General features: G+C 35.4%; 1 protein-coding gene across 1 annotated transcript; it reads left to right on the top strand.

The window, feature by feature from the left end:
• Positions 1-3,023: 3,023 nt before the first annotated feature.
• irx3a (iroquois homeobox 3a) lies at positions 3,024-7,402 on the top strand. The gene is made up of 4 exons (XM_041221088.1): positions 3,024-3,440; positions 4,673-5,696; positions 6,503-6,569; positions 7,052-7,402. The coding sequence occupies exons 1-4, from the start codon at positions 3,228-3,230 to the stop codon at positions 7,104-7,106; spliced, it is 1,359 nt and encodes a 452-aa protein (XP_041077022.1). The 5' UTR covers positions 3,024-3,227; the 3' UTR covers positions 7,107-7,402.
• Positions 7,403-10,874: the final 3,472 nt, after the last annotated feature.

Below are 10,874 nucleotides of genomic sequence, written 5' to 3'. Positions count from 1 at the left end.
AATGTTGATTGGGGCAAGCCACTTTTTTTTTTTTTTTTTTTTTTTTAGTCCAATCCACATTTGTGATTTTGCTAATGCTACTTCAGAGTCGTCTTTTATCAAAGTAATGAGAACTAACCGCTAACAAATTCCACGCGTTTCTGTGCTAATCGCCCATTGATGGATTTTTAATTTAGTGATTATTTACATATAACGGTAAAGTTATTTTATAATAATATATATTTTTGGACGATTGCTCCCCAGAAATGGCCACAACTAAGAAACTGGAGATATTTGCATAAATGAATAACCATGTGATATCCCTATGCAATTAATAAATCGTAAACTAAATGTATAGAAAAAAATATAATGGAAATAAAATAATGGCTGGTTTATATATATATATATATATATATATATATATATATATTATATATATATATATATATATATATATATATATATATATATAATGCAGCTTTTCTTTATTATTTAGCTAAGGTCTGAATGAACTGTCTTTTGTTGCAAGGGAGTCTGCTTTAAGGTTTTATGGCCGTGCCAGTTTGCCTAGCCTGTGTGAAAGTGTTAAGTTAGTGAATGTGTGTTTGATTGGGGTAATAAATCTGAGACAGTGCGGTGCCTCTGACAGGTCCCGACGAAGAGACACGTGTCTATCCGGACTGTGAGCGCTGCTCAGCGGACACTCGCTTAAATATCCCGCCTGCCTTTTCACGTTCAATTTACACAATGGACCTACCTACTTCTGCTTCATTTTGTCATTTGTTCTTCAACTTTTTTTGTTCTGAACTTAATGATTCTTTTCACGTTCAATTTACACATCTGGACCTACCTTTTTTTTTTTTGTTGACTTTTTTTTTTTTTACCCTTTTTTTTTTTTGTTGATTTTTTTTTACCCTATTATTATTGTATTTGATATTCCCATATAGTCTATAAATCCCTACACAACATTATATAGAAACTGTACTTTCTGTAGCTGGTGTAAGTCATTTGTGTAAAATGAGGCATATTAGCTACAACAACAACAACAAAAATCACATTTCAGATATGTTCATAATAACACACACACGCACGCACGCACGCACGCACACACACACACACACACACACACACACACATATAAATTTATCAAAACGACTACAGATTACAGGCACGGTATTCTCAGAAACCGGATCAGATTAAAACTGAAGTGTATGCGAATTAATACCCTTGTCCATATTGTACACAATTTTATTATACTTTGAAAATATAAACCGCAGGAAATATCTTCACAAAGTATGTACTTGTTTTGCAAACGATTAGCAGGTTTTATACAGTATAAAGATGAGCTTTAACAGGATGAGAGAAGTCTTACAGATTTCATATATTGATTCAGGGAATTTCAATCCTGAAGAGTCTGCTTTGTTTTAATCTGTATTTATTATTGCCTAGTACATTTTTTTTTTTTTTTTTTTTTTTTTTTTTTTTTTTTTTTTTTTTTATCAAATGTAACCACGCGGGTCAATCTCTTTATAGTCGAACATGTATTTTCTTGGAATGTAAGATTGTGTACATGCAAAAAAAATGTTATAATTTACACTAATGGTTTTGTCTGTCCCTTTTATGATTAAACAATGTAGGCTATGCATATTTCTAAAAAGAGAATAAACCAGTATATTAAAAGGAGGTCATATTATACCCAGAACAATGAACCGAAAGGGCTTTTTGTTTCCGTGTTTCAATTTATTACTTACCCATAATATTTATATTTATTTAAAAAAATAAATGCATACGTGAAATGAAATAAAAACAACATGACAAGACCAGCCTCCTCCTCCCGTGCCTTCTAATTGAAAACGACGGTGTACCGTCTTCCAGCGCGGCTCTGAATAAGCAAACGGATCATACATTTGCTAATTAGAGTTTTCTCACTAAGACATAAAAGTGTTAATGAGTTTAATTCCGAGCCATGTCATTGTTCTTCTGCACATCGCTTATCACTGATGGGCCGGGGGTGCTGCTCTTGCTTCTTTTGTGCAGATTTTAATTCCGCCCCCCCCCCCCCCCCCCCCCCCCCCCCTTTGATGTAGAATTGTGACCTGCAACTGTTTGAAGACTCTTAAGAGAAAATTAACCCAGTGTTTAATGTACCCACCACTGGTAGCATACACATGTAAAGTTAAAAAAAAAAAGCACGCACACCCACAGAGTTTAAACTGTAAGATATTGCAGCTCAATTAAAACGATACATTTCGTAACCCTACAATGCCCGTGCCCCCCCCCCCCCCCCCCCCCCCATGCACACACCTTTCTGATGTTCCCTGCACAGCACGTATTGTGATCTGTTAATATAGCATGCAATCCCTGACAAGAAAGAAAGACGGGTCCTGATTAGTTTACTATTCTTTATCATGTTCCAATGTGCTATAATAGCAATGGAAATATAATAATATACATTAATAGCGCAGTCTATACATTGAAATATAATAATATACATTAACAGCGCAGTCTGTACTTTGAAAGCCCAAACAAAACCGCCTGCACATGTCTGCCATCTTTATTTTCAACTCTAACTTTGTTGTATATTCAAACCTTTCCAACATGAGCGCGAAGTTTACCACAGTCAGAATACCGCTGATCACAAATAAAAACAGCACTGTAGGGAAAGTAAGGCAGGTTTGGAGGGTCCGAAACAAAAACAAAAAATGGAAATGAGTGGCGATTGTTAAAATTAGATTTTAAATCCACTCAAATAAAAGATCGGGACGTCAGTGAACAGAAAGAAGAAAAAACTGACAAACTCAGAGGGAGCTGAGTGAGTAAGGGAGGGGTGCTTACAGTTTAGAGAGAGGGAGAGAGAGAGCGAGAGAGAGAGAGAGAGACAGAGAGAGACAGAGAGAGAGAGAGAGAGAGAGAGAGAGAGAGAGAGAGAGAGAGAGAGAGAGAGAGAGAGAGAGAGAGAGAGAGAGAGAGAGAGATTTAAGAAATGGGAGGGGCTTCTGAATGACTAGAAATGTCAATCAGAGCCAAGAGTCTCAATAATCTGAAGCAATCTGTAAGGACCTGACCTTAGTCCATTCAGATCAATAGGAAAGTGAGAGAGGAAAGCGCAGTCGGATCGTTTACACTGGCTCGTCGTGAGGAACCATATACTTCCCTTATAGTTTGTAATACTCACTTTAAGGTGGATAGCGTAGTACTAAAAGGGCAATCTCTCTGCATTTTGTGACTAAGAGCCCTTTCCTACGACCATGTCTTTCCCGCAGCTGGGGTACCAGTATATCAGGCCAATATACCCCTCGGACCGCCAGGGGATCAGCAGCGCACGAACCGGGGCAGAGCTCACTCCGTCCGGGGCTCTTTCCAATGTTCTCTCCAGCATGTACGGATCCCCCTTTGCAGCCGCACAGGGATACGGAGCTTTTCTTCCTTATGCTAACGATATTTCAATTTTTCCACAACTGGTAAGAACTAGTTAGGATATATGTTTGTCTATTTGTATTGCAACTGAATCAAACGATCTGTTTAATATGTTTGCCTGTTTGTAGAATTATATTGGCGTGCATTATTTTATTTATCGATTGATTTTTTTTTTTTTTTTTAACAGGACGGAGTAAGTAGTTTCTTGTAAGAGATCTTTGAGTTCATTTTATGATTAAAGATTACACGGCAGCCTAACTAACGAGAACTGCCTTTGAAGTGATACATTTACTAATTCATAATCTGTCAAGGTGAAAGAAATGTGAAAACGCAGTGTTTTTTTTTTTTCTTTTTTTTTTTTTTTTTTTTTTTTTTTGTTTTTTTTTTTTTTGTTTTTTTTTTGTTTGGTTTTTTTGTTTTTTTTTTTTTTTTTTTTTTTTTTTTTTTTTTTTTGTTTTTTTTTTTTGTTTTTTTTTTTTTTTTTTTTTTTTTTTTTTGATTTTTTTTTTTCTGTTTTTTTTTTTGTTTTTTTTGTTTTTTTTTTTTTTTTTTTTTTTTTTTTTTTTTTTTTTTCTTTTTTTTTTGTTACTTTTTTTTTGGTTCCCCTCCTCTCTTGTGGAGTCTCCTCTGTTGGCTGGTTTTTTTTTATTTATTTTTTTTTTTTTTTTTTTTTTTTTTTTCATTTTTTTTTTTTTTTTTTTTTTTTTTTTAGTTTAGTAGCGTCTGCTGTTTAAAACAAAGTGTTTTTGAAACGCCGAATCGCTTGCAAAAGTAATGAACGGTTCCGTTTCATTTCAGGTGTTTGCATGAACCCCCACGAAGTCGGGCACTTTTCAAAAAAAAAATTCTTAATGTTTTTAGGGAAAGCAGTTAAGCTTTAAAACTGCAAAAAGTTTGGGAAGGCGATATAGCCCTGAACAGTGTTTAACAATAACGTCCCGAAGTGGTACAGTCCAAAAAGCGTGCGTAGCTAATATTTTCAGAATACAAAAAATAAAATAAAATGAATAGCTATTCATGAACTGTGTTTGGTTATACACATGTGTTTACTTTATTATTTAAACCAATTCAGGAGACATTCCGGTCTCAGCATTGTACCTCAATAAAACAAAAGCTGTACATTTGCAGTGGAATTTGCAAGATTTATTTAACATATATTGTATTATTGTTATGGGGTGTTAGATATATTAGAGAAAGACTGAGCATATTTAAACCCCCTTTTTTTTAATTGCCTTTTTTATGTGATTATTCTTATATTACGTCATTTATTTTGCAGGGTGCTCAGTATGAACTGAAAGACAGCCCCGGGGTCCAGCACGCAGGATACCCGCACCCTCATGCCGCTTTCTACCCTTACGGCCAGTATCAGTTTGGTGACCCCTCCAGACCTAAAAATGCGACCCGGGAGAGTACCAGCACCTTGAAGGCCTGGCTCGGCGAGCACAGGAAAAACCCTTACCCCACCAAAGGGGAGAAGATCATGCTGGCCATCATCACCAAAATGACCCTGACACAAGTGTCCACCTGGTTCGCCAACGCCAGGAGGAGACTGAAAAAGGAAAACAAAATGACTTGGGCTCCGAGAAGCCGGACCGACGAGGAGGGTAACGTTTATGGCAGCGATCACGAAGAAGAGGGGGACAAGAGAGAAGACGACGAAGAAATCGATTTGGAAAATATTGACACGGAAAATATCGAAAGCAAGGACGATCTGGATGATCAGGAGGATCCAGACCTGCATCCAGACTTAAAACTGGACGGGAGGAGTGACTCGGAGGTTTCAGACGGCTATGAGGACTTACACGGGCACGACGAGAGGTTTTTAAAATCTGTTGTTAAAGAAAGCAGAGACGTTGATGGAGACAGCAAGGGGGATCACCACCATGCGTTAGAAACCAAAGCAACACAATCCAGCGGTGACCAGCTTAAAATCAACCCCGTCTCTGTTAGTTCTCCACCTTCAGAAAACAACGCGGCCCCTCTTCAGAAACCAAAAATATGGTCTTTGGCAGAGACCGCCACTACTCCGGACAATCCTAGAAAGTCACCCCAAATGACCGGCCCAGCTACCGGGCCTGTAGCACAGACTCTCCTCGCCTCTCACAGACTGATCTCCTGTCCTGTTGGGAAACTTCAGGGCTGGACAAACAGAGCTTTTTCTGCCCACCAGCTAGCTTTAATAAACTCAAATCATTACTTAGGACTGTCCGCAGCGAACCAGGCTACAACAAACGCGGGGATTGCGGCGTATAACAGGCTCCAAGAGCAGCAGACTCACAGTACAGACTCCTCTGTAACAGGTATTTGCCAAATTGTGTTAAAGAATTAACAAAACAACGCACACAAGCCAAACAGATTTCTGTTTGGCGCAAAAGAATACAATAAAATAAATTGGCATTTGAGTAGCTTATATATTGGACTAGAACGCCACAGCAATTATGTGTGACCCCCTCCATATATATATATATATATGATTTTAAATATATTCCACACACACATTTCATCATCATTTATATAATGAGGCCTCTGTCTGTTTTGGTGCTAGAGAAAATACCACGTTTCTTTCATATTTAAGAAAAGAAAGCTTTGAAAAAAAAAGAGAACGTTTTAAATGTATTTGTTTCAATATTTGGAGAGGGTTGCCTATGATAATGTATTATAGAACACTATCTGGATGTAACAAGATAGTGTTCTGAATTAATCACCAGTTGTCCAACTGAATTAACTTTTAAATGTGACTCATGCACAGTTGGTGTACAGTTTTCAGATTTTGAAATATATATTTCGCAAGTATATGCAAAATCTGCTGATTTATGTTGCATGAGCCATTTCTAAATGCTTTTGTCGATTTCTATGTGCAGTATGTTGGTTTATATATTAAATACAATAACCGTTAAAAATGGTATAGTTACACAGTTTAAACTATCCATAAAAAAAAAAAAAAAAAAAAAAAAAAAATGGATTGCAATTATATAAATGTGCACAAGCAGATCCCGTTCTTTAAATTTGAAGCATATGTATTTTAATAATGCAGAACAATTGCTTTGTTTAATTGTAATTCAAATAATTCTCCACTTGGACTAACATTGTGTTTTTCTTATTTTAGACAGATGCAGTGCTTTGGAAGAAGAAAATAAATTATTAAAAACAGCGTTCCACCCCGTTCAGAGACGGTAAGGGGTCTTATTGTCATTTCTTAGACATTTCATTGATGTTTTTAGTTTTAATTTTGTTCTGTATTTTAGTATAGGGCACAAATAACCGAAAGGGAAACACATTTATAAAGTCCTTAAATGCAAAGCATGAGCCCGCGTTAGCGATGAAGTACGCTGCCGTGCTAGAACAGTGAGTGCTTTCATTATAGCTGCGTTTTACTGGCCTATATTATTGTGTATCAAATGTATCTAATGCTATAATTGTGTGTGAGTTTATTTTGTTTTTCTGTTGGCCTGTGTACGTCTGATGTTTAAATTCCATTTAGATTATTTCTATACAAAAGTATCTGAGCACTGTACAGTGTGTGTGTGTGTGTGTGTGTGTGTGTGTGTGTGTGTGTGTGTGTGTGTGTGTGTGTGTGTGTGTGTGTGTGTGTGTGTGTGTGTGTGTGTATATATATATATATATATGTTGGGTTTGTTTTTTTTTGTTTTTTCAGACCTCAGAACCAGCTTGAAGCCGCGATGGTTCTATCGGCGCTGTCTTCATCATAGCCGGCTTTATATATTTTTTATTTTCTTGCTGTAAAAGGAATGTAAAAAACTAACAAAACATATTTCTCTGTAGAGATATCCTGTCAGCATGTCATGTGCAAAACTGCTAATGTAATATTGTATGAAATAGTAGAGTTTGTGAATGTGTGTTTTCTTTTTTCTTTTTTTTGTAAGTTCAGTGAGAATTAGGTGTCTAAAATGTTTTGTATATAAAGTAATGAAAATGTACATACGTGTGAACCAAATTGTACAAGAAAGGATATATTTTGGCTAATAAATGAAATGTTGCAACTTTATCTAGGCTTTTTCCGTTTTGTGAAAGTGGTTGGGTAGAAATGTACTTTGAAAGTCATTTAGTAACCCTTCAAATGCGAATAACATTGCCAAGACATGTATAGAATACTTGATTTTTCTTTCCAATAATATTTATTGGAATCGTGCAACACTTTTTAACATTATTATTATTATTATTATTATTATTATTATTTATTTATTATTATTATTGAATGGTAATTGCACTATTATTGTACGGTTTGTGATGCGTGTATAGTCTAAAATGCATAATGGCAAACAGATGTAATGGATTAAGAAAATATCGTTGTCAAACCACTGAAGTAAAACGTTATTCTACTCAAAGCACCATTTTAAACCGAGGGGGAAAAGGGGTGGGGGGGGGGGGGGGGGCTAAATCCCCGCCCCCACCCCGAATAAATGCCCCGATCGGGGGGGTAAATGGATACTGGGGCTAGTCCCGAGAGTAGATTGTAAAGGTAAAATAGAATGGGATCGCAGATATTTTGTTTTACACACAAACACATCTGAAGAAATGCAGGACATTTTAAGATCACATTGAAAAGTCTTTTTTTTTTCCATCGCTGTGTAAAATGATTTATTTGGGAGTGTTTATTCCATCAAACGCTGTCATTTTTAGGAACCTTCTGTACCTAACGTGTTGGGTAAAAGTTTCGGTAGTTAGACGACTGTCTCCCTCTGCAGGTTGAATCGCCTCATTAATATACTGTCATAGGACACATTTCGGAGTGAATCGGTTAAACTGATACCAACCTTGTGTATTAATCGATGGGTGGCAAAAAGAAAAAAAAAAAAAAAAAAAAAAAAAAGTCAGCTTTTGTTATTTTGCTTTATTGTTAAATGTTACCCAATAGAAAATTATTTGAACAGCTGTGTAAATGTTAATGCAGCCACACCAAAAATATGGATAGTAAATAACCACTTTAACTTTGTAAATATAGGAACGTACGTCAGAATAATTTGCAACGCGTTCTCATAAAACACACACACACACACACACACACACACACACACACACACACACACACACACACACACACACACACACACACAGTGCACGTTAACAGCTGTTATTAAAATAAAACAAATAATAGATCTGCTTATGCTATTAACCATAATTTAGTTTTTGTCTTATTACTATCGAATTGGTTAATCGTTTGTAAAATACGTGTTCTGTTTTTTTTTTCTTTGTTTATTTTTATTTTTTTATAACCTGTTGTGGCCCTTCAAAAACACGTTTCTTTTTTTTTTTTTTTTTACTATTGTTAGTATTTTGTAAATACAAGATCTGTCGCCTATTTTATTTGGATAAAACAGTCAGCAGTCATTTCAGTTTTACTTTTTGGATTTAAAAAAACATTTATTTCTTGGCGCGTTTAAAAACCTGTAGGCAGCTGATTGTCTTCGCGCAGTCCCCGGGGCTCGCTAGGGAAACGGAAGGAGACAATATCCATAGTTTTCTGACATAGTTCAAAATTGGCAATTAAATTGAAACTCTTTCTGCCCATGACTTTTCCGTTTTGAGTACTCTTTCTAAATAATCTAACGCGGTATTTGTGTGTATAGTAATCGATATACCGACCTTCTCTCCCTTTCACCAAAAATGAAACGTTTTACAAAGTAAAATCCACACTCGGAGCTGATGACTGTTATAAATACCCGTATTTGTGTGTGTATATCAAACTAACATCAGGAGACCTCGCGGTTAATTAGTAGACTAAGAACAAATATACATCAATTCTGTGCAAAATAAAGTGCAGCGGGCAACGCGTTTCTGGATGCAGACATTTTTACATCCTGTGTTGCGTTTGGGGAGTTGTTTCACCGTTTCTGCGTTCAAACTACTACCGAACTAATATAGCCTGCTTTTGTCGGTCTGGTGGGTTTCAAAACAAGATACAATTATTATTATTATTATTATTATTATTATTATTATTATTATTATTATTATTATTATTATTAGTATTAGTATGTTATTATATATAGTCATCATCATCATGTTGTTGTTGTGTTGTTGTTGTTGCATATATCCTATGTTCAGTTGGAAGGTAAACATGATCTGAACGAATCAACCTAAAATAAATTAAATTCATGGTGTTTCAAGCATGTTTTTTCAGTTAGTTAAATCACTTTGTCACTCACATGGCGGATTCTCATGTGAGCCGTGTTACTAGTATAATTTTTATACTTCCTTCAGTGGGACACAAAAAAATGCAGTGAACTTAATCTTATCAAAGTGAAAATGAAAAGCCAAATACGCACCATTTTGTCTAAACTTGAGTTGTGTTTTGTATTATTATTATTATTATTATTATTATTATTATTATTAATTAATAATAATAATAATAATAATAATAATAATAATAATAATAATAATAATAATAATAAATAACTAATTATTGACTTTTATACGGTACAATAACACGTATAGAAAATAATTTGTCTTTACGGAGCTGGGATTTTGGTGAGAAGAATTGCTTGCCTATAACCCACTACCCTTAAAACGATTTCACACCGGTCCTAAATAGTTTGGGCCACAACATATATAGTATCCCGTAACAATAGGAAAATGCACAATTCCTTCAATTATAGAAAATAATAATAATAATAATAATAATAATAATAATAATAATAATAATAATAATAATAATAAAATAAACACCTAACTAAAGTTCAGACAACTTCACAAGTGACTCTCCACGATAACTGTTTTAGAACAGACGTTTCAGAACCTGTATAGGCAGTGTGTCCCGTTAGGAGCTGGAAGTGAAAGCGGGGGGGCTCCATCTAAGCCGGCGGGGCTGGTTAGGGACCCCGGACCCGGCACAGGGAGTGGGTCGGGGATCTCACAGTCTCTCTCCAGGCTCCCTTCCTGCTTAATCAATTATGTTCCAGCGACCCCCCCTTCTAAACTGAGCGCTCATTATGCATATTCATAAATCACAGCGCCCGAGCCGGACAATGATTGATGTAATTATCTTTGTTTTTTAAACTCCTTTTCTCTGAAGCGCCAACAGCGAGGGTGTAAAGGGAAGTGGCACAGCGAGCGAAAGAGAACGATGGGATAAACTTGGACACCCTTGCGCTGTCAAACCCGCCAACAAGAAGGTTCTCTTTTAAAAGCACGTGCATGTGTATAACGTTTTTGCAAAAAACGCATGCTTTTTTTTTTTTTTTTTTTTTTTTTTTTTTTTTTTTTTAAACATTTATGAAAACTGAAATGATAGATAATATCTATCTATTTTGTTGAATTTACTTATATTTAAAATCCTACTTAAACGATAAACTTAGGATACCCTGCAAGTGTCAATGCAGTTGTCATATCTAGAAGACTGGCAAAATTAAACGTTTTCTCAATTAAAAAAAGAGTTAAAGCCACAAACATTTTCATGTTTTTACAGTACATAAAAGTAAAAAATTTATTTATATATATCTATATATATATATATATATATA

This window comes from Polyodon spathula, chromosome 21 (genome assembly GCF_017654505.1).
Source record: "Polyodon spathula isolate WHYD16114869_AA chromosome 21, ASM1765450v1, whole genome shotgun sequence".
Classification (NCBI taxonomy): domain Eukaryota; kingdom Metazoa; phylum Chordata; class Actinopteri; order Acipenseriformes; family Polyodontidae; genus Polyodon; species Polyodon spathula.
This window is presented reverse-complemented; position numbering and strand designations above follow the sequence as displayed.

Bases quoted from the DNA above. Each gene is read 5' to 3' on its own strand.
- irx3a (XM_041221088.1), top strand. From the start codon at position 3,228: ATGTCTTTCCCGCAGCTGGGGTACCAGTATATCAGGCCAATATACCCC. The intron at 5,697-6,502 runs GTATTTGCCAAA...TTCTTATTTTAG, and splicing joins TACAGACTCCTCTGTAACAG to ACAGATGCAGTGCTTTGGAA. The intron at 6,570-7,051 runs GTAAGGGGTCTT...TTGTTTTTTCAG, and splicing joins TTCCACCCCGTTCAGAGACG to ACCTCAGAACCAGCTTGAAG.